General features: G+C 42.2%; 1 protein-coding gene across 20 annotated transcripts in view; it reads right to left on the reverse strand.

Annotated features, from left to right (window-relative positions):
* The window catches only part of LOC138520841 (mucin-2-like), a 106,271-nt gene that overhangs the window by 37,802 nt on the left and 43,854 nt on the right, over positions 1 to 24,615 (reverse strand). For 15 of the 20 annotated variants that reach the window (XM_069633206.1, XM_069633205.1, XM_069633213.1 and 12 more), the window contains exons 3-7: positions 21,736 to 22,074; positions 15,020 to 15,349; positions 11,340 to 11,669; positions 3,415 to 3,540; positions 1,308 to 1,445 (exon numbers count right to left, since the gene is read on the reverse strand). In XM_069633206.1, the coding sequence (XP_069489307.1) occupies positions 1,308 to 1,445; positions 3,415 to 3,540; positions 11,340 to 11,669; positions 15,020 to 15,349; positions 21,736 to 22,074 (1,263 nt within the window). The remainder of the gene's footprint in view (positions 1 to 1,307; positions 1,446 to 3,414; positions 3,541 to 11,339; positions 11,670 to 15,019; positions 15,350 to 21,735; positions 22,075 to 24,615) is intronic. The other 5 variants (XM_069633208.1, XM_069633216.1, XM_069633211.1 and 2 more) reach the window with 3 other exon arrangements.

Here is a 24,615-nt window from a genome sequence, read left to right on the forward strand (position 1 = left end):
GAAATACCCCCATTGTGTTTTACTGTCACTGCTTTATTGGATCTTTTGGTCAGCTTGTTGTTGCTTAGCATATAGTTGCCTCTGTTGGTGGCCTACACTCATTCTTTGTGGTTCATTGAAGTTTAAAGCTTATTATTAATATCAATGCTAGGCAAGAGCTCTCACAACACAAGACAAACTCTGTAATGATCAAGCAGAGGTGAATATTAGAGTCTTACAAAGACCAACAAGTACAAAAATAAGCAACAATTTGTGACTGATTTAATCAGCTAATATATAAAAAAAAATCAATACTTATGTTTTAGCAGTTCTATTCTGTGACACTGCCTTTGTCAGGACTGCACCTCTCTCTTAACTTGAAGGAAATTGAAACTATGGGGTCAACCTTATTTCTAGATGCTAACACTACTTTTTATGCTCCACTACATAGCTTCATATTTCTTAATTCATATTTGACATCAATGGTGGCCTGCCATTCTTACTTTACGCTAAATTCACTTGTAAGGTGCATCACTCGTCACTTAGGAGGCATCTTAGGGCTAGGTAAGAGGTTGATCGGTGCAACCACCGATATAAGTAGAACTTATGGAGATGGGAATAGGAGAATCTTAAGAAGACAATGAAATGCATGGTGGTGGGATGCTAGTCTGAGAATATAAACCAGCACCAAAATGGCTCTCTCACCCCAGAGGGCATTCAAAAGTTAGGAATTATAGGCAAGCACTGTCTCAGGAGTGTCTGACATGACTGGTGGTGAACGGATGAAAGTGTTTAGTCCACTAGGATCCGAGACCCTGTTTTAAATGAAGATGATATACTGTACCCAGTATGGTAAAGTAAATATGGCGTATCCAAGTGAAGTAACACAAAGTTGGAAGTGCTTAAGGAGTTCCAATATTTTATCAAAGGCTACTTAGAAAATATCTTGTAATATTATTAATATACAGAACAATAAAGAGACAATAATTTGATGTTGCACAAGTAAGTCTGGATGCACTGGCGAAAGCAAGAGAGGGTTCCCCATATCAAACCATGATTGGCCTTCATATTGGGAAGCTCTCATGGCAACAGTTATTAGTACTTGTCAAAGGGACTGACAGTCGGAGGACTCCAGCTAAAGAGAACCCACACTAAAACACCAACTTGTCTCAAACTGTCCCACCGAACACACACCTGTTAATGGTGGGAACTTCAGAAAGACAACTTTCTAGAATGTACTGTCATGGATGGACAATCTGCTGTGTGCCAGGGCCGATAGGTGTTTTTAAACTTTCTGGATAAAATATTGAATGTAATTTAGAACTAACGTTCTGTGGTGCCATTGAGGGTGGTGATTCCTTTAGTGGGCATGAAGGAAGGAGATCCACTTGCATCGGTGACAGGCTCCGGCAGAGTAAAAGCAGAGGGCACTGCCTCATCACTCCGAGAAGCCCTAGAGGTCGGCCCTAGTGAGAATAGAAAAGTCTTTAAAGTTGGAATGAATTGAAACAACTGATATTTAAATATTGCAAGATAAAGGAAAACCTCCCACTACCTATTGACTATGTCCATGCTCTTCTTGTGTTGACCAATTTATCACTTAATGCACAATATTTACTTTCACACAGAAACTTTACTCAAAATGCTTTCAAACTATATGTTAGTACGGAACATTTGTTCCTTCGAAAATGGCTCTTATCAACATACAAGATTTTGGCCCGCACTGATGTTGAAATTGATCGCTTGATTTCCAATCCTGACAAGGCAAAACAGAAAATCTTTCAAATGGCCTGGATTGACAATCAACAGCAATGTTTAACATATAAAAATGCTATTAGTCAACGATTTCCACCTAAACTAAGAGGTATCATGGAAACATATTTGTCTAAAGCTCCATCTCCATCTTATAGACAATTGATCTTGTACTTTCGTTTTCACATATGGCAAACCAATGATCTTTTGTGTACTCGAAAAATGTTAACCCCTGACCAAAATGTTTGTCGTTTCTGTCAGATCCCTGGCATTCCTGAAACCTTAGAACATCGCATCACCCAATGTTTGCTGTTGGGTACTAGAAGACGAATACATTTTCGTAAGTACTGTTCAACTTTTGACTTGTGTGATCAGAATCAATGTTGGGCTCTTATTTATGGACCTTCTTCACTGAGTTTACAAATTGCAACGGTACACTTTTTGCGTTCGCTTCAATTAGACGCTATTGATACATTTGAGATTTTGGGTACATTGGTCCTTTTGTGAATTGATTATGATCTTTTAAAAAAAGTATGACATAAAGAACATATTTGTTATATAGATTGTATAACCTGTTTTAATCATGTTCCTCGACCGATGTTAATTGGCAAACTCAAAATGTGTATGTGTGATATTTCCTTTGAATCATTATTTACCTGTTTTGATTTGACAGATTTAAAAAAATAGAAAACAATGTGTAATGATTTATATGTACTTTTATAAATGTACAAATTCTATATTGAAAAGTTGATGTATTCAACTAAATCAATAAAAAACAATATTTACTTGCCATCCTAATTTATTACTGTTTTATATTCTTTATATAAAATCACATTTTTGACAGCAAACAATGACAATTTTGCTACCAACTATTGCTCACAATTCTATACTAAAAGAAAGAAAGAAAAATTGAATTTGAAGAGTATTGATATTTGCAGTCATGGACTGCTAAAACAATGAGCAACCACTTGTGACTATCACTTAATGGGACATGTTTTGCCACTATATCGCTCGCCATTGCCGTCTCCATGGTTGGTCACTCTCTCTGCCGTCTCTATGCTTGGTCCCTCTCTCTGCCGTCTCTATGGTTGATCACTCTCTCTGCCGTCTCTATGGTTGGTCCCTCTCTCTGAAGTCTCTATGCTTGGTCCCTCTCTCTGCCGTCTCTATGGTTGATCACTCTCTCTGCCGTCTCTATGGTTGGTCCCTCTCTCTGAAGTCTCTATGGTTGGTCACTCTCTCTGCCGTCTCTATCGTTGGTCACTCTCTCTGCTGTCTCTATGGTTGGTCCCTCTCTCTCTCTGAGCCTAGACATGACTTATTTACTTGCAAAGCCATGGACAGGGTCATTGCTGGGGGGGGCTAGGGTGGCTATAGCCCCTGATCTTTTGGTTGTAGCCCCGGATAGAATCTCAGGAGCTACAGCCAAAAGACTAGCTAGCCCCCAATCCCAACAGTACTGACATCAGCGTAGCTCCGGGTCTTTTCCAGACCTAGCAACTCCCCTGGCCATGGACCTTCTTTGTGTGTTTCAATGCTCTTTTCTTTGTTTCATTGCTTCCTGTTGCTTAACCCATATTTCCCTTAGGCAGTGTCACAAAACTGTGTCTTCATGGTCAACACACGTAATTCCCCTTCTGGATAAAATATTGAATATAATTTGCAGCCAACATTCTGAAATACCACCAGTGGTGCTTGCTCCTATGGGAGGCGTGAAGACAGGAGATCCAGTCACATCAGAGTCAAGATCCGGCAGAGTCAAAGAAGAGCTGATTGGCTCATCAGTCCCAGGAGTCACAGAGGCAGTCCCTAATGAGAATAGAAAAGATCTCTAAAGTGCAGCATGTGGGAAATTACTTGTATTTAAAAGTTTCTCTGTAAACTAAAATCTACTACTTACTTTATCACTGTTTTAGTTTCCAGCTGCTCTTTTTATGTCTACCAGGTAAAATATCATGTCGTTGTTTATTTTTAGCGTATCTCTATATATATTCTATGCCTTTTCGTCAGAAAAAAATGAAAAATCGAATGCCCACCACCACTCACTGATTTGTGCATTCATAAAAAAAAGAACAGAATTTTAAATGCTTTGATGTTAGGATCAGGAATTATTACAAAGGCCAGAAACCACTTCTGAATTTGCTTGAATATTCGAGCATTAAATGTTTAAAAGCCTCAAGACCTTTCTCTTTACCTCTTCCTTCGCCTCCTCTCTTCCCTGCTATTCTTACAGCTGTGTGACTAATGTGCAGGTCCCTTATGTGTCCTTGGGGCCTTGACCCCCCTCCCCCCACATCTCTCATCCCAGCCGCTGTCTTTCTACTGCACTTACTTGGGCTCACCTTACCCGTGGGTGGTTGCACTTACATTGCACTTATGTTCTTCTCCGCTTAGCACTTATCTTGAGCACTTCTCCATGCGCATCATAGCATCTTATCCATTATCCCTCCCTCCTCCCCCTCTGCGCTTGCACGTTCTGAACACTCACAAGGCATAGTAGGTTTGTCGCCCCTTCCATTTATTCTGATTACTTGTTTGTACTATTAATGCAATTATTTATCAGTGCTGTAATTCATTGTCTACCTTCCCCTTTCCCCCCCCTGTATGACCTGTGGACGCTTTGAAACAGTTGTTCTAATTGTATAAGCGCTTAATATGTGACCAATAAATAAATAAAATAAACGTTTACTTCTTTCATCATTTCTATTTCTTTCCATTCCCTCCTTCACTGCTATACCCCTCTAGAATCTTTGGAATCATCGATGTACTTGCAAAGCATGAAACTATGTCACCTCAAGGATGTTTACATGTTCACGCCTCTGCCTCTGCGCTATTGCACAGCTTCCTAGTTCAGAATCTGTACATGTCTTACATGGAGGCACAAGTCTTTATGCTAAATTAGTTGTAAGGAGAACAAACCGCCTCTGAAGGGGCATATTAACACCTGGCAAGAGGTTGATCAGCGCAACAAAGACTCAACTAGAGCTCAATGAGTGGGAAAGAGTAGGGTGGTAAGGAGCATGCAGAATTTCAGGAAGTCAGATGTATGTCTGAGATGTGATATGATACGATATTTATATCACGCCTGTACACAAGTGTTTCTAGGCACGACTACACTGGGTGGCGTGAGTGACAGAGGGAGACAAGACAACGATCTTACTAGGCCTTGTGACATTCAGATCGTTCAAGTGCGGCAACAAGAAGTTCATGGGGGAGGGGTAAGTGCATTGGAAAGGGAAGGGGGAAGTGCAATCAGGGCAGCATGGCTCTGAATAAGTGCAGCCAGGGCAGCGCGGCTCTGGGTAAGTGGAAGGAGGCAGGGAGCTGTAGGAGTACAGAGACAGCCCCTAAGGGCACTGCAGGCCAGGAGGCAGTGTAAGGAGGACTGGTCATGTTAAAGCCTGGTACCCAGTGAGACTCTGAGGGTACCAAGCCACCAGTGAACACAGCAGACAAGAAGGTAGGCAGGGTGGCGAGAGAGGGAAGGCAGAGGAGAAAAGAAAGGTATTGAGCCACTTCTGGAACTTCAGGTGGTCTGGCTGAAGTCTGAGAAGGGCAGGGAGGCCATTCCAGAGTGAGGCACCTGCAGAGTAGAGAGATCTAGCCCCGCTCTCTGTTTGGAGAAGTGTCTGACCATCAGAGAGTTGGAGGTAGCTGAGCGAAGGGCTCTAGAAGGAAACTATTTAGGCAGAGAGAGTTGGACATAGTAATGGCCCTGGCCCCAGAAGGCCTTGTGGACGATGCAGAGGGTCTTGTCCTTGATCCTTGCAGCCACCAGGAGTCAGTGAAGGGATTTAAGGGCTGGAGAGATGAAGTACCTTGGCTTGAGGCCAAGGACATGTTGTGCAGTCCTGTTCTGGGTAAGTTGCAGAGGGTGAAGAGTAGAGTTAGGCAGATTGAGAAAGAGGTTGTTGCTGTAGTCCAGCCTGGAGAAAAACCGGGGCTCTGGAGACAGTGGACTTTTGGGGGGAGGTGAGAAAAGGTAGAATACCTCTGAGGTGGTGCAGCTAGAAGTGGGCCTTTTTGGAAAGGTCTGAGATGTACAAGGAGTAGGAGTGAGTGTGGTTAAAGATGACACCAAGGTTTCTTCCCTTACAGGAAGGCAAGGGTTGAGGGATCAAGAAGGGTGACCAGAGTGAGAGAGGGAAAGCACCAGCAGGTGTCCCAATGTGGAGGATCTCAGTCTTACTGGCATTAAGGCAAAAATCGTTGGAGGCACACCAATCCTGAATCACAGATAGACAGCCAGGAATGAGCAAGGAAGGAGAGGAGGCTGAGGGGAGTCTGAAAGAGATCTGAGTGTCATCCGGATAACACTGAAAACTAGAAGAGAAGGTTGGCCAGAGGGGCCAGGTAGACATTAAAACGCCAGGGTGAGAGGATAGAGCCCTAGAGGACACCACAAGTGGAGTGAGAGGTGGAAGAGATAAATTACCCAACTTGGACCAGCGAGGGTTGGTCAAGGAGGAAGAAGTTCAACCACACAAAGGCCTGATCTGTGATGGCCAGGTTCTCATGGAATTGATGGATCAGGGTGGCGTGATTGACTATATCATATGCGAAGGAGTGCTGGAATCCAGATTAGAGAGCAGATCTTCACAGGTGTTCAGAAGAGCAGTTTCCATGCCTCTTGCTACTCTGAAGCCACACTGATGGTCATGGAGTAAACCAGCAGATCCAGTGTGGAGAGTAAACTGGGAGATGGCCAGTTTCTCCAGGAGTTTTCCCAGCAAAGGAGCGATACAAATCGGGTGATAGTTTGCTGGACAGGTAGGATCGGCAGAAGACTTTTTTGGGATGTGGTGCAAAAGGAAGTACTTGAGGAGAGAAGGGAAAGAACCAGTAGTGAAATAATGATAACAGAAATCGGCCAAGGCTGGAGCGAGGGTGGAAATGTGGTCCTTAATAGTTCTGGAAGAGCTGGGGAGCACCTGTTTGGAAAAAAGATTCATAGATAGTACTTGTCTGCAAACCTCATCAGGCATTGTAGGAAAGAAGGAGAAGTAAGGAGGAGGAGTGGGAGAGGAGGCCAAAGGCACCTAGGAGACGTCTAGGTAGAGGGAGAGAGAGAGAAGAGGAGAGGAGGAAAGAAGGACAGGATGGCCTGAGTTTTAGTGGTGAAGTGAGTAGCCAAGGCCGTGCAGAGAGACTGGGAGGGAACAGGAGAAGTGGAGAATAAAGTAGGATTTGCCAGCTCCTTGCAGATTTTAAAGTGTTTGCCTGTGTTGTTAGAGGCCACAGAGACGCAGGCTTGAATATGGACCCTCTTCTTGGAGAAGACAGAGCGTCTATTTTGCCTTTGGAGCAGGTGGAAGGCCAGTTTGTCAGAGGATGCACCTGAAGCCCTCCACTTTCTCTCAGCCTCCCTGCACTTTCATTTCAGAGTTGCACCTGGAGGTAGGCTTCAGACGGATTCTCATGACAAGGATGTCCAAGGTGTTGGAGATGGAAAGATGCAGGTTAGAGAGCACTATGTCAGCGTCGGAGTCAGCTGTGTGAGTAGGAGGAGCAGAGAAAGTTGAGGCAAAGGCGGCTACTGAAACTCGCTTCCTGGGCGGAATGACTGAGAAGGAGGGTGGCAGTGCTGGGGAGAGCTTTACATGGAGGACAAGACGTTTCAGATGAGAGGAGAGCAGAAAGTGGTCAGTCCAAGAGAGAGGAGTGGTGAGATACTTAGAGAGGAGGATGTCAGAGGAGATGAGAACATCCAAGGTGTGTCAGGCAGAGTGTGTCAGCCCAGAGGTTAGAATGGAAAGGGGGAGAGAGTTGCAAATGTTTCTGGAAGAGATAGGTAGGCAGTCCTTGGACTATAGTATCCCTAACACCTCGGCAGATCATTGAAATATTAGGAATGAGAGGAAATTGCTGATTTTGGGAGTGCAAAGCATGACATGGGGAATAGAGCTGAAATGTTCCTCCCACTGGGAAACTAAGCCTCGTTGTATTCACTACATTATGTCCAATTCACTGCACATTAAAGTAAATGTACAATCCACTGTACTTAAACTCAATGTACAATCCACTGTACATTAAACTCAATGTACAATCCACTGTACATTAAAGTAAATGTACAATCCACTGTTCTTAAACTCAATGTACAATCCACTGTACATTAAACTCAGTGCACGACCCACTGTAAATTAAACTCAGTGCACAACCCACTGTACTTAAACTCAATGTACAATCCACTGTACAATAAACTCAGTGCACAGCCCACTGTACTTAAACTCAATGTACAATCCACTGTACATTAAACTCAGTGCACAACCCACTGTACTTAAACTCAATGTACAATCCACTGTACATTAAACTCAGTGCACAACCCACTGTACTTAAACTCAATGTGCAATCCACTGTACATTAAACTCAGTGCACAATCCACTGTAGTTAAACTCAATGTACAATTCACTGCACATTTAAATCAGTGTACAATCCACTGTACATCTACCTCAGTGTACAGAACCACTGTAACGCAAAGACTAAGAGCAGAGTAAATCTTCTTCTAAGATTGAAGGCAGAGAGTACAAGCAACTGCATTCTGTACCACTACAACAGGGCCAACTACACTTGGTGTATTATAATAGTTTAACAAATGCCAATAAGTATGGAAATCATTTGTAAGTAAAACAGTAAATAGAGAACCACTGTTAAGTTAAAAATAACATATTCACTATTGGGTCTGGAAAGGGAAGTACAAGTCAAGGGTTGAGATTCCCCTCTTGAAACCATAATTTGCATGCAGGTTGGTTTACGCTAATGTTTTTTTACTGGTACTTCTCAAAAAGACGGAAATGAGGCTGGCTCTGGTTCACGAGGAAGTGTCTGTGACTATGAGCTCATGTCAAACAGTCCCATTAACCAGTCACGTGACGGTGCTGGAAAAGCCAAAGATCTGTCTTCAATTAGAATTACAACCGTGGGTGGACACTGTGACAGGTGCTGCAACCTACTTGTTTATCCCAGTGGTCAGCAAGCTCTGGCCATCCAGATGTGTTGAACCATTGACTATGTTGTCTAGGGTTGACTGGAGTTGTAGTCCAAGACATCTGGATAGCCAAATGTTGCAGACTCCGAAGTAATCTCATACCTTCACACAATTATGGCTACATTCTTGGATAAAGTATACAACTAACGTTCTGTAATGACATTGGAGGCGGTGAGTCCTTCGGTTGGCACGAAGAAAGGAGTTTTAGTTCCACTCATGACATGAGCCAGCAGAGTAAAAGCTGAGTTCACCGGCGCGTCACTCGTATGACCCAAAGCGTCCGACCCTAATGAGTACAGAAAAAGCCTTTAAAGTCGAATCTATGTATGGCATTACTTGTAATGAAGGATTGAATTATAAACTGAAAGCTACTATTAGTGAAGTTATTATTTTTTCAATTTCCCGGTGCACTTGTTATAACCAATCTATCATTTAAAAAACAATATGTCGTTCCTTTTGTAACCCTTCCACTACTAGAACTTCAGTGATTTTGCATGGAAATTAGGGTGCCTATATTTTCCTGAAGGGAAGTAAAAGCATTCATTTATTTTCAATATATAAATATTTGTTTTTAAATATTTTTTTATATAAAAGGTAGGACTCATTAATACACTGATGCTTGTGATCTTTTTTTGTAGATTACTAGAATTGGGAACATTTAGCCATAAGGGGACCATGAATTAGTAGACAAAATAGCACCCATTTATAATCCAGACCAACTACTAGACTGTTAAATATTTGTGTGTTTCAACAGTTTTATGTTTTTCCATTGCTTCCTCAGGACTTGTCCTCTCTCGCCGAACCTTAATATGGTTCATTTGTTTGCTCCATTGATGTTCCTCTGTAACTTTGAAGAAAGGGGTCTATTGATCCTTTGAACAATGCTATCTGACCCTGAGAGTAGATACAAAGATCAGAAAAATAGAAGAGGGACCACCCACAGAGTGTGAAGCAGTGAGTTCAGAAATCTGAGAACCAAAAGTGTGAAACATCAGTGCCCCACACTCAATTTCTGCAAAACCATGTACATCCCAGCATCAAATGGCCTGCTCCTTCTTTCATGCCCCACTTCCTTTCAGCCTGCTCATTTTACGCCATCCCCAATACTCAGAATCTTTTTGAACAGCAATCTCAATCCCCAGAAACATAACAACTCTACGTGAACAGCCCCTAGGATTAAACTGAACCTGTAGGAAGTGTGTGCCGCTTCACCACGCCGCAAGAACCTCCTTGCCTATTTCCCATCTCAGTATACTCCTATAATTTTAGCCTCCTCTGAGGCTTTCTCTCTGCACCTTAGGTCCTCTCCAAAAAGTACCGAACTGGTTACTTTCATTCTCTACAGAACTCCTTCAAAGTCCTACATCTATACATCGCTTTTTGAGAAGTCCCCCCCACATCCCACCCGGGCTTTAAATCTGCCATCAGAGTGCCCACCCATCCTTGTAACTCCATACCCCAACACTCTCGCTCATTCTGTCCATACTACCTCGAGCTACTATCCTCCCCCACCCACTGGGTGAGGCCTCTAGTTTCTGCATTTTTTACCAGAACTCTCTACCGCAGAAATGAATGCACCAGCACACACCAGGCAGTCAAATTGACTCCGAAAAAAAAAACTGATTGCCCCTGGAAGGAAGGCGCCTGTTGGCAGGTGGTATGCCCGCTGCCCGTTTTTCTCATTTTGATATATGCTTAACAGTATAGCTGTGATGGTCTGTACTTCCAAAATCCAATGTACCTATTTGCTCCTATACCTAATTTCACAGCTAACCTTGTAAGGTTACAATAAAAAGGTTAGATCTATATTATCATCACCACAAAGTCAATATGAATGTACAAAGGCACAGATAATGCACAATGAGCCACCATATAACATGGTCCAGATTTCCGGAAATGTTTAAAGACAATGGGCCTCATTACATGGAAGGCGGTAAGGGTTAATGGTCACCGGTAAGGGTACCGGTGACCGTTAACCCTTACCGCCTTATTACGAGGTCCCTTTGCGGGTTGGTACTTTAACGCCTGCTTTTAGCAGGCGTTAAAAAACGAACCCGCAAAGGGACCAGGGTGCTAATTACGGTACCGCAATTTGCGGTACCGTAATTAGCACCTTCCCAATCCCATTATGCCCTATGGGGCAAAAATGGGAATGGGGAAGGGCAAAGGAAGAAGGGTGAATTAGCGCCCTGCCAACCTTGGAATAGGGCGGTAATTCCCCTTTCCTCCATGGTGGTACTGGTAATTTACCGGCATGGACTAAGGTACTATTAGCACCTTGGTTTACCGTTTTCCGTGTAATGAGGCCCAATGACATGCAACATTGGCAATTACATTTTACCAGCCCCTATTGCTAAGATTGACATTGAATGCAAAGATGGAGAATCTCCTCTCATCGCCCTCACAATTGCACTCTGCACTAGAGAAAGTCTGCAAGTCAGACTCAACAGGAATTGTACATGCACTGGATCTGTGAACTCAAGGTGTGCCAAAGCATAGATGTGGGCAGCCAACTTGGTGATTGACGCCCGAGGTTCAGGCAAAAACCTTTAAGTCTACTCGGATGGAAAAACATATTTTCTCAAATTCAAATTCTTGCACATCTTCGTATCTCCTACCGTACCCTTATCGATCTGCAGCTCCACTGTCGATGTGACTTCGTAGACTCCATCTGTGGCCACACACCAATACCAGCCTCTGTCTGTATCCCTGAGATCAGTCAATAGAAAAGTAAACGTGCCATTGCTCTGTCCCCCAGTCTTGAGGGATATCCTCCCTTTGTAGGCGTCGCTCACAAATCCTGCATCATCGACCAAGAGCAGACAGTCCGTCCCGCTCGACTTGCACCAGTGCTTGTGTTCATAATTAATCAGTGGGTCATGGTGGCATTCGATAGCTGCCGAACCGCCAGGTACTCCATGAAGAATGCTTGTCCGTCCTTGAAGACCTGTGTCTGGAGGTGCAAAAGGAAATGCAGACGTTATGTGCTTCATCGCTTCCTTAAAGAATGCTGACACAAACTTCTGAATTCAATGAGATTTCATCTGTAGCTATCAAGCTGCCACCTTGTAAGTTGGTCGAAGTTCATGCCAACTTCTTTCCCTGGCATTCCGTGCTTATGTGAGCAATGTAGGAGTTATTGGTATGAGAATGAATTGGGAAAACCAGGACAGGACGAACAACTCACAGAAGACTGGTGGCGAACTGCAATCTTTTGATGGAGTGTTAACCACTAAAATATTTTCAGAGAGGATTCAAAATAACTTTTCCGTAGCCGGTTATATTTATTCTGAGCCATTATTTTGCATTACAAAATGTCAAGTACGTGTTTCAAATTTTCTTTTGAAAGTTCAGTACATTTCCTGTAGCAACGAGAGTGCTAATTGTGATATTAGTTTACTCTATTGAACTCCACCTTCAGTGTTAACTATTAACCTATAAATAATACCATGAATTTTGTTTTTGGTCATTCGTTTCAAGACCCCTACTTTTGACCTTATCAGTTGATGAGATTTAAATAATCCCACTGGTATTGGGAAGGTTTTGGGGTATTGAATCTGGTTTTGCTTTTGTCAGTCTATTGTGGAATAATGTTGAAATAAGCTTCTATTGTTTACATGGGTAAAAATAAGATATGCCATCTTTGTTGCATGCAGATGTGAGCCCCCAAAGTTGCACTTTAACAGATGCGGTCACTCACAATAAAAGCATACCTCTTTTTTTACAATCTAAATTTGGGATTTTAACAGTTTTTGTTAAACTTTTTTTATGTTTACGTCTCAGAAAAAGATGTGAAATATTTTTTTTAACATTTCCTCAAAAACTGAATTTTAAATCACACTGCTAGAAACTACCCTGCTGACCTAATACTGAGACTATCTTGCTTTCTAAGGAATTGCAGCATCCAGAATGAATCTAGAACGATAATTAGCATATCAGTGAACATAAACAGGGTCGAACTGTGGCCCAAATCCCCAGAAGAGACGTGCTATTATCGATATTCAATTTTAGCTGCCAATGTCCACACTAAGGGGAGTTTGGAATGAAGACACTGATGCATATTTAAACACTTCCAGCTAAACATGTACACATTTATGTTTCTTTCAAAGATCTATACATATTTTCTTAATTCATAAATCAAAATGTGCACATTAAAGAGTTGCAGGGTTAATTTATTACAAGTAGATTTTCAACAGGTGCTTTCTGATAAACAATGTAGTCATGATATTGTTTTTCTTACATGTATACCATATCAAAATAATGAAAGAAATCACATAATTCTGCATCCTGTCTAGCTTTACACCCACTGGATTTGCCTATCTTGAAAGTTCCTAGTAGTCTTTCGTTGATATCAATGAGTACTTTATAAATTTGTTAATACATTTTGCTTTCATTCTCCATAAAATGGTCATACATGACCTTTTAGGTTGTCTTTGACAATCCATCAGTAGTCAAGAAGCCACATACAAGCTCAATTATTTTCAGTAAAGCTCCCCCAAATTTCATGAGCTATGTATCAACCAAGTGGCATTATACAGAAGTGACATGATTATCATAGCTCTGGTTCACGTGTCTAGAGGAGAGAGAAATATTCAAAAATGTATTGGAAATAAAGTAACTTGTCCATATTACTTTTACGTTTGTTTTCTAACCCTGAGAACAAATTGAAAATGGAAGCATTTGAGTGCTAACATAATTGTTTCTAAAGCAATATTTACTGTCAACTTTTTTTTAAATGTATTCCGGATTTTTAACAAGGTTTGTATTTGCAGAAAAGATTACTAATTTGTAGAAATACTAAAACAGTGAGATTGTCAATTCATACATTTTTAAATTATTGGTGTCTCTGAAACCTTGGTATTCTGAATACATGAAGGTACATTTTTTTAGAAATCTTTAAAACCTGGGTCTTTAATTTGAACAATTTAAAAAGGTGCACGCGTTCTCAAAAATAGAGCTAGCTACTTCTAAAGAGTTATAAATTATCTGTTCCTGTTTAAATAAAAGCATTTTCAATTTAGTAATAATCTTTAACAGAAGTTAATTATCAGATCAATGACGCAGAATATTTAAAACTATTTTGCAAAATTAGGTGTAACATTTTCATTTACTGGCTTCTTTGGAGAGGACTGGCATCCACAAGGGGAGCTTCGACTATCTCAAAATTGCACATTTTGGAAAACCTGTTTGAGATGACTAAGCATTTTTTAATTTATTGTCCTTTTTTTTGGTCAAGAACATTGTATTTATTTTATGTCAGATCTTATTGAATCAGTAAACTAGGAAGTGTTCTGCAGGTAGATTAAGACTGGAGAGGATCCCTGTCATATTAATCTGTATAAGATTATAACATAAACTATTTGCTAAGGTAAGAGTTAATATTTAATAATATAGATGCTTAATACTCTTGCTTACATGCATGTAACCATGACAGATATATTTTGAACCGTCTAGTTTTACAACACAGATTCTGATTATGTAGAGGCTAATCCTATTGATGCTGTTTTACATTTTTTTATGTCTACTTTAATAGTCATATCATATATCAATAAATAATTATAGAATGCAGCAATTCAATATAATTAAAGATCAGAAAATTGTTTTCAGGCATAAGAAAAAAAGGCCAGAAAATGCACATTTGTTTCCAAATCTGGAAGGCTGAGAGCACAATTTCCACTTCCTTCTTCATTTGGAAACCTATTTGAAAAGTGCAAAAGTCTATCTTTTCCTCCTAGAATTCAGGCTACAAAAAGGCCCCTATCTAAGCCTGCCCACCATTCTGCAACCAACCATGACGCAAGCAATAACTTAAGAGAGAGCCCAAGGAAATATAACCAAATAAGGACAACTGAGAAGGTCTTCAACATGAGGTCCAGGTAAAGCTATCGAACAGGATTATCAATAAAAATCAAATCAATAAAATATAGAGGATAAGTTACAAGAAAACTAAAAAATGCACAGAGAATAAGCAACAAACAAAAGATTGCAATCAAGATGGGATTTCAAAACATCGAACGATGGAACCAAAAGAGAAACAAGTGACATACAGCATCAAGGATTTAATGACAAAGCAATACAATAAGAAGTAAAACTTCTAATGCAGAATCTTTGCTGTGAGTACAGCAATATTTGTTTTTTGGACACCATTGTGAGATATATTTCTTTTTCCTAACACTAAATGTTTGTGGGTATATGTTTTTCTCTTTTTTTATGTATATGATCTTTTTGAACAAAATTAAACAAGCTTTTTGTCTAATTATTGCCAATAGTTTTCCACCTTTTTATATACCGGCAATATCTCACCTGTCGACACAAGCACTTGCACATCCTTCCATTTCCCGCCTTTCCCAAAGGTACCGGAACCACACCGGTACCATCCAGCATCTTCCGGAGTCAACTGATTGAAAAGGATCTTCACCACACCGAGGCTGTCTCCGGGGACTATGAGGAGCCTCCCCATGTATCTTTTGTTGATGAAATTCCCAGTGTCAACTAGGATACGGCATCCACCGGTTCTCTCCATCTTGCACCAGAACCTCTTGTTGCTGTCTGATTCATGAAATGTGCATTGGACAGAGATAGATCCATGCAGCCTGCCAGACACTTTTTCCAGTTTGTTGGTCACATTAGGGCCTGGTGGAAGACAAGTCAGTGTTAAGATGCATTTTATAAATGTTGAACTATTCACACGCAACATACATGTACCACCCTCATAGATCCTTCCTTTTAAAACTCACGGGGAGTAGGTGAGTGAATAGTGAGAAGTGCATGTAATGTTTTAATTTATTTTACATTTGAACAAACATTTTATTTACACTATTTGCATAGATTTTCTTCTGCTTATAAGAATGAACAGTGATGCAGGCTACGTATACTATAGAGTTTGTGCGTTCTCTCTCCCAGTAAAACTCCTTTAGCATTATGATGAAAGTGAACGTCTTCCACATCGCAGCCTCTCAATCAGCATTCTTTAGAGACATGGGAGGATACCTCAGAGATAAGACCGATGATCACGTGATGCACCCTTATAGGGAGGTACTATGACAAAGGCAAAACATTTGTCAGTGAAGACCAGCGATAACTGGAGATTCCTGCAGGGACAAGTTTAAATTCCTTGGGAAGACATCTCATGGAGGAGATCAAAGAGCTCCAGGGGAACACACAGTCAGCAGAGCATTGAGGGCACGTCAGGAGGTTTATAGAGACCATGGGAAGGCACGTCACTGAAGAGACCAGCGATCATGCAATGCACCCTTAGGGTGGATAGTAACTGCCAAGACATGGAAACACATGGAGAAGGCCAGGACCAGGGAGATACATGCTTGAAGGAGATGGAAAACAAGGGGAGGGCTCTTGGGAAGACTTCCAAAGTCCATAGGCATCACCCATTCATGGCAACAAGCCCCTTGTATTTTGCAGATGCTTGTGTTGTCCTGTTCTTTCTCTGCATTCTGGGTATTGTAGTTCTGCTTGACGTCTGATAAACACAGGACCAAGAGACCAAGAAGGCAAAGACATTTTTTTTGCAGGACTGGAAAATCATCTAGTTGTTGCAATCGGGCACGGATAATACCTCAATAAGGGAAACTAAGGCCAAATCAGAGAGTAAGCCAAAACCTTGCAAGGACGAGATGATGCACTATTGGAGGACCTCTTGAGAAGAAGACAATAGACCATGGAAAGACCGCTCATGGAGAAGGCAAAAGACCATGCAGTTACCCCTCAGATATAAGATGAAATAACAACGGAGGAACACTCAAGGAAATAACTAAACCTGTATCGAGAAGTTAAAAGACCATGAGAGAACACATCAGAAAGGTCACCAAAGACCATACAATGACCACCCATGGTAGAGAGGAAAGAAGGGGGAGAGCCTCGCAGTGAGAAACTCAAACGGTATCGAATACCACCTCAGAGAACTAACCATTGTCCATGAGATATACATGCAGGGAGGCAACAATGGCAATGAGAGGCCTGCTCAGAGAGTAGACCAAAGACCAAAGGAGGACTCTTCAACTAAGCAACCAAAACCCATCAAAGATACCTGAAGGGAAGAGCCCAAAGACAAAGGGAGTCCAAGCACCCTTCAATGGAAGGAAACCAAAGGGCCTGGGAAGACCCCTTAGGGATGGGACCAATGACCATTGTGATGAATCCTGTGAGATCATCACGAGAAACCCGGTGTGGGTCTCCTCTCATGTGGCCAGGGAAAGGCAGCCACTACCGGATCTTGACCCTGTGGGTGGTTTCATGTGGGAGGGGGTTCATGTCGGGGTATGGTGGGGATCCGTTCTCGCAACTCCCTTATAATTCTTGTATTAACAATGACTTATTGTAAAATGGAACAACTTAATGTTACACACTCTTCTATGGACTTCAGTTCCCATAATGCTAAAAGTACTGAGACGAGGAAGAGGAGCTCAGAGGCAATGAAGACTCAAAATGATGAATACTCAAACGTGTGGTCTAGCCGTTGTCAATTGAAACACCTGAGTGGTATATTTAAAACCCAAGATGAAACCCAGCTGTGTGTGTAAGTTGAAGTTGAAGCAGGGGAGGAAGGTTGGGGAACTGTTAATGGCCAGGTGGGAGGCGTAGCTGAGGAAGCCACCGTCATCTGAGGTGCAGAGGCAGCCACAGAGAGAAGCCCACTAACAGGAGTCACCCCAAAATGTGAAAACAAGAAGAATTGCAGAGGGTACACAGCGAAAGGCAGCATACTAAGAAGATGCCCAGCTGAGAGGGAGGCGTGCTTTCAGAGCAGCGTGTGTCCGATGGGTGAAGCCACAGAAGATCAACGGGGCTGTCAACACTCCCGGAGATCACCGCACAACTGACCCGAGGCTCACAAAGGTGAAAGAGAAAGCAGGCTAAATGCAGTAGCACTGCTGCAAAGCCTGACAGCCAGCAGAGATGCTGCAGACAACCAGCGTGCAGAGAGTGAATTCTGACCCTGGGGCGCTCTGTGCATGAAAGCTGCCACAAAACTACAATTTTGAATACCGAACGATTGATAAATCAAAGCAGCCCTTATTAAATGAATATCAAATAGTTAAAGGAAATGAACCTAATAGGCAAAGAAGAAAGTTAACCCCGTAAGGGAATTACAAGAGGGTAACATTTATAATTAGTACTACCCACAGGTAAGATTTGATTTTGAGGAATTTATTATGCGCACAAGACAGAGTAACCCGTATTCGGGCGCAGATGACCACTAACCATGAGAACATAAAAACGAGCAGGAGTTTCATTAGGTGACAACTTCAATTTATTTAAACAAAAACGTTTTCAACCTCTTCCTAAAGAGGTCCATTGTCTCAAACCTTCTGATCTCCAGTGGGAGTTGGTTCCAGACATTAGGCCCAAAGACTCCGAATCTGCTGTCTGCTCTGGAGACACATTTGGTTTGTGGCACACAGGTCAAGAGTTTATCTCCCGAGCTCACATTTCTGCTTGGATGATATAGTCAGATCTTTTCTGTAACATAGTCAGGTGCAAGACCCCTCATGCATTTGAAAACTAGGCAGGCCATTTGGAATTTAATTCTATCCTCCACCTTCAAGCAGTGGAGGGATCCCTGCACTGATGACACATGGTCCCGTTTCCTAATCTGTTTTATTACTCTAACTGCCGCGTTCTGAGCTCTCTGAAGTCTGGCCACTTCTTTTTATGGAATTCCTGCTAGCAGGCTGTTACAGTAATCCAGGTGGGGGTTAGTCATCGCCCCCACCACTACTGCCCTGTCTTCCGTTGGAATAAAGGGGAGTACATTATTTAGTGATCACAATGCATAGAAGACTGCCTTCATCTTTGCCCCTGCCAGGATCTCGCTGCCCAGGTTCTCTTGCCATATATAGCCCAGGTTTTAAATTTTTTAGAGTACTCCAGTTGTTCCCCTGAGATCAACGGGGGTTGGGAGGGGACTATGCCTCTCTACAAGCATTTTGTGCTTTGGGCCAAACAGTATTATCTCTGTCTTGGCAGCATTCAACTGTAAATAGTTGTAGGCCATCCATCTATTGAGCTCTTCCATACATCGGTTAATTCTCTCAAATGCATCCTCGATATTCTGAATCTCGATGTAGAACTGCATATCATATGCGTAAGAGTGGAATCGCAGGCCATGCTTCTCAAATATCTTAAAGACCGGGCGGAAGTACAGTTTGAAGATTAGAGGGGACAGCGCGGAGCCCTGGGGCACCCCGCAATCCAGCTCCACCATTTCTGATGTGAAGCCATCAAGTATTACCCTCTAAAATGTGTCTTTAAAGAAAGATTCAAACAATTTTACCACGTGTTCTGATGCTTTTCCAACATGTCCAATCCGTTGTAGCATGATCAGGTGGTTCACAGCATCAAAGGCTGCGGATAGGTCCAGCATCAACAACAAGGTTGACCCCCCCCCTATCTGAAGCCTTTAGCAGGACATCATGTACAGCCAGGAGCGCTGTCTCTGTGCCATGAAAGGGGCAGAACCCCGACTGTAGGTTGTCCAACAATCTCTCTCTGTCCACGAACGCCTGAGATTGATTGCACACGACTTTTTCTAAAATGTTAGTTGGCCATATCAGGTTGCCCACCAGCAGGTAATTCTTCATTACTTCAGCATCTAAATTAGATTTCTTTAACAGTGGCTTCACTTAAGCTCTTTTTAGAGCTATAGGGACTTGTCACTCTTGTAATGACTTATTAACAAAAGTGGTAATGAAGGGCGAGGTATTCTTTGCCAAACGTTTGGCTGTACATGCTGGGATTGCAAGAGGCTATCAAAAGACTTTGGGTGAACTACCAGTGGGGAAAGCCTCTAACCAATACTACCCACAGCCAAGAGACTACAGAAAGTTCATATTAAGACAACCTCTGGGAACAGTTCAAAATCAGCACTACCATCAGTGAAGAAGTTGCGAGAAACCCTTGATCAAGCTACTGAAACATAAATCCCCCTTTGGGAGATATACTTTTGGGAAAGCATATATCTCACCCTATCAGCAGCCAAGAGATTTTGATACAATACCAAAAGACTGGTGTGGAGAGTACTGGAATCAACACTACCATCAAGTTTGAAGTTACTTGTAGGGGTTTTCTTACTGACAGGCGAGTATACCGGGAAAGGTCATATAGTGGTTAGTCCTGCCAGGTGAGTGGACCAGGAAAAGAAGATGGTAGTTTGGTATCTTTGTGGCAGAAAGATATGTGGAAAGAACATTTGTTGAATGAAGAGAACTCACGTACTTTATCGTTTGTTGACAAGCAGTAGCATCGCTGAAACAAATTGCATTGTGCTATCCTGACAAACGTGTTCTAAGTGAAGAAGAAGTACTGAGAAAGATTGATGTGCCATCTTGACAAAAAGTAGTTTCTTTTGAAGAAAGTGTTACGTGGTTTTGAAGAAAGTGTTATATGATAGCAGAACAATAGCATTTTGTTCTGGAACCTGTGTTTTGGGCAGAAAGTCAATCACCCTTGCAAGAGGAATATTTTGGAAGACATTGGGCCTAATTATGAGGTCAGCGGTAATCTGCCAGTGTGACCAGTGGGTTGCCGCCAACCCTGTAACACTGTTTCCACCACATATCGCAAGTTGCAGCGGAACGGTTAGTCCCCATTCCCGTGGAGTCACATAGGACTTCACGGGAATGGGGACACTGAAGCACTGGCACCGTTAGTAACAGTGCAAGTGCTTCAGTGAGAAGTCTGCCGTTGAGGGCCGGAGTGCCCATTAGGTCAGGCCTGCCGGGAGTTCCGTGGCTCCTACCCTGCCGGGAACTCCGGCCCCGCAGGCATACTCAGAGTTTGCCATACTTTTCTATTGTTTTGAGCAGAACTTTGTTAAAACAGAACTGTAATTTAAGTATTCCTGAATTGATCCAGGGGAAGTGAATAGGACCCTGGTCACAAGGAGTGCTTTTAAGAACATTTGTTTGTTGTTTTTTTTGTTTATTTATTTATTTATAATGCGCTCCCAACCCAGGGGTAACTGGGGGCAATGTATAAGGATATGCAGTTTCTTGGTTACACAGGTGGCCATACAATAGTGAGAATTACAAAAATATCAGATTAACACAAAAAGGAAATCTACAGTAATATACAGCAATAAACAGTTCAGAATTACTAAAGAGTCTAACAAAAAGGGAGATTTACAAAAAATGGCAATTTCCTCAAAAGGAATCTGAAATAATATACAATAATATACAGTTCCGAATTGCTAAGAATCTACATAGCCGAGCGGTCGTTTCAAAGATGCAAAGTGTAGATACAAGGTGTAGGGCTGGAGTGAGGGAACCTAGGAGAGAGTGAGGTGAATTATAAAACTGTTTTGTTGAACTAAATGTTAGCCATATTTTCTTTGTATAATTTGATTGTATGTATTAGTGTGAGGGCCAGATGTATTTTGTACAGACAGGCACCTCTCTGCTAAGGTAGGGAAAATTAGACATTTATCAGAACCCAATTTTACTTTGAATAAATGGCAAACTTTGAGAAAACATTACCTTTGTGTCCATCTCACATTTCTGACCCCTCACACATGCACTAAAAAGAGACCAAAGAATACAAGAGCTGAGCAAAAGGACAGATGAGAAGGCAGTTGAGAGGAGGTGACATATCATGAGAGATCCTCTCTGTGAGTGTACAAGAAACTAAAGTGCATGTGCCACGTGGGTGAGAACAAACTCCATGGGAGATATTCAGAGAGGGAGAAACACTATAGGAGTAGTTTCCTTGGCAAACCCCAAAACATTTGGGTTGACACCTCAGCTGGAGACCAAAGGCCATGGGAGGACCCTCATGGACAAGACTAAAACCAATGGGAGGATACCACAGTGGGTAGGCCAATGACCCTGGGAGAAGACCTTAAGGGGACACTAAAGACCATGGGAACCCTGAGGAGATAAAAAAAGTATAAATCTGATAGCAAGCCTGGTGCCACTTAGGAGCAAGTATTGATACTGGCATAGAAATAAAGGATACCTCCTTTTGATAACGCAAAATGTCTCACTGGTCAGATTAGAACGTGGTACCTTCTGAAATAGCCAGGAAGACGCTGACGAAGAGCCCATTGTTGCTCAGACCGATTCCACAGCGGTAGATTCCTGCATCTTTCTGAGTTAGCTCTGTCATCTGCACCTGAAATAAGGCATCCACAGGGGTGTCGACCAGCCATGTGCGGTTCGTGTAGCCTCCGGCTACAAACATGTTGCTAGAAATGACAGTGCTGCACCCATGGGTGGTCTCGGAGATCTTGCACCAGAATTTTCTGTCATGGACATTGACGGGCGTTGACGTGTAGCGGCAAGTGATGTTGACAGATTGGCCCGGCTCAAAGATCACGATTTCTGGACCCACCAAAGCATTCAAAACTGACAGGAGAAAAAAAGATTGTGATTTATAGGGCAGGGGTTTCTATGAACAGGGGAGAACACAGGCAAATATAATAGGGTTTCTGTTTAGGGATTCTTCTGGATGTATCCTGCTGCTAAGCACTGTAATAATTACTCCAGGTATGAAAAGGGGTAGATAATTAAGCGCTCCCCGACATGGTAATTATTGTGTTTAATCTAAACTCCAACAGCTTATAACGCACCACCCCTGCTGCGTGGTTCGTCTGGTGGTTGTAACACACTTAAACAAACCAATGTTAAAGATTAGGAAAATGAAATCCAGGCCATACCAAGCGCTGAGGATCTCAAAAAATTATTTATAATCCTTAAACATGGTTATTTCCACACATCATATGATTTCCATCAAAATAATTTTAAATCACTTTTCACATACAAAAACTCATGGTATCTAGGACCATCAGAAAAGATAGATTAATTAGAGGTGTGTACCTCGAAAAGCCTCACACATGTACCCAATAGTGAAGACCTTAACAAAAACATAAACTAATTAGCGAGCATGTGCTAATGTTTCGCCCATTTGTTGGGGCTTTGTCCAGGCTACATTCCTTAACAGTAGTTGTATAACATTAGTTCATACTTAGTTCCAATATTGTCCTTAACACTTCTATTTGTACAACCTAATCATACACATCTCAAATGTCTTTCCTACTCAGTCACCAGCTTTCAAAGTATATTCTCCCCACTTGGACTTGTTTCTACCATGTTGAATGGTAAGTTCACCTGGATCCAGACACTTAGTTTAGGTCCTAAGGCCGGTTTGGCATCATATTCTCTTATCAGTGAGCAACCGTCCACCTGTACATGAGACATCCGGTCTTCCCATTGATTTCCATCTTCCACTTTGTATATGATATTATGGTTGTGTGCACTGTTTCAGCTTGGCTTCCGGCCGCGTCCTGCATAATTAGTTTATGTTTTGCTTAAGGGCTTCACAATTGGGTACATGTGTGAGAGGCCTTTCGAGGTACACACCTCTGATGAATGTATCTTTTCTCATGGTCCTAGATACCATGAGTTTTTGTATGTGACCAGCAATTTAAAATTATTTTGATGGAAATCATATGATGTTTGGAAATAACTGTGTTTAAGGATTATAAATAATTATTTTAGATCCTCCGCACTTGGTATGGTCTGGATGTCTTTTTCTTTATGTTTAATAAATGTATGGTTCTGAGAAAGATGAAGGGCTGTGTGGCCACTGTGTTGTGATTCGAACTTGTGAAGCACAGTCTTGGCCCATGTTCAAGGTGAACGCTTGATCCATGAGCTATCCAACTGGAGAAAATGTCTGCTTATTTGTACATCCCTGGTTATCCCTATAATCTCCTTTAATCGCATAACATAATTCCCCTTTTGTTTACTTGGATTAGGCAGGGGGATAAAGTGTGGGCCTTTTTGGCAGCCTGTCATAAAATGGCTGCCACACAAAATGGCTGCCACGCACCCTTGTAACACACAGCAGTCAGATATTACATACGAATGTCCATATTTCTATAGTTCTTGACACTAGGTGTAAGCCTTTTTCAGGTAAATTAAAGGATACATATAGAGAAAAAGGGATTTTTCTGGGAATCATATAGTTTGTTCACAAAAAGATAGCGGGCTTTAAAATTAAATCTATTGGCTTTACATGTGGAAGGAGTAGTCACTAAACCAGGCTTTGTCAGACCATATGTTTTGTACTGCAAATTCCATAAACCTTAGCCAGCATATTGACTGGTGAGGAATCATGGGAGTCATAGCACAACCAATCAGGAGAGCTGCAAGTTGCAGACTCGTGCACTAGGCAATGCCAATGAAGACTCTTCAATTTGGCATGTGGCGACTAGTCTCAACCCTACATGACAACCATGTCCAGCGCTCCCCAGGTCCTGTTTAATTACATTTCACCACCTCATCCCTTCTCCTAACTCGCCAGATGCCTAAGACCCATCCAACCTCACGTATCATGTATGGCTTCTTGTGGCATCTTCCGTGTACGTCGATACTATCATTTCTGCAGTATTCGTTGAGGACGTCCCAGGCCTGTACCCTTAGCACCCTCAGACATGCAGCAGTTGTGCTCATGCAACTGTCCTTCTAGGCCGGCCACCCTCCTTTCTGATTGCCTACTTCTCTAGGGCTTCTATATGGAGGGCTGGACACATCCTGTAGACGAATAGGAAGGGGTGTCTCACACATTTGGTTAGTGAAAAGACTTTAAAGGGTTACTCGAACAGAACCATCTCACTCAACTTCACATCACTACTCGTCTAGGCCCTGACACAGACCACCTAGGAAAAGGCCTGTAGACGGTACGCGGGTACTCTCCCACTAACTTAACCATACCTTCCGTATCGTTGAGATCGTCCATAGAGCCTGGAGGCCTATGCAAATGGCAGTGTTACACTGCATACATCCAAACAACAGAACACCTCTCCATGTGCCAGCATGTGTATGAATTTTAAACAGGGAGACATGCACTTACCACGCCTGCACTTACGCGTTCTCAATATCATT

This window comes from Ambystoma mexicanum, chromosome 13 (genome assembly GCF_040938575.1).
Source record: "Ambystoma mexicanum isolate Mex_15411 chromosome 13, UKY_AmexF1_1, whole genome shotgun sequence".
NCBI lineage: Eukaryota > Metazoa > Chordata > Amphibia > Caudata > Ambystomatidae > Ambystoma > Ambystoma mexicanum.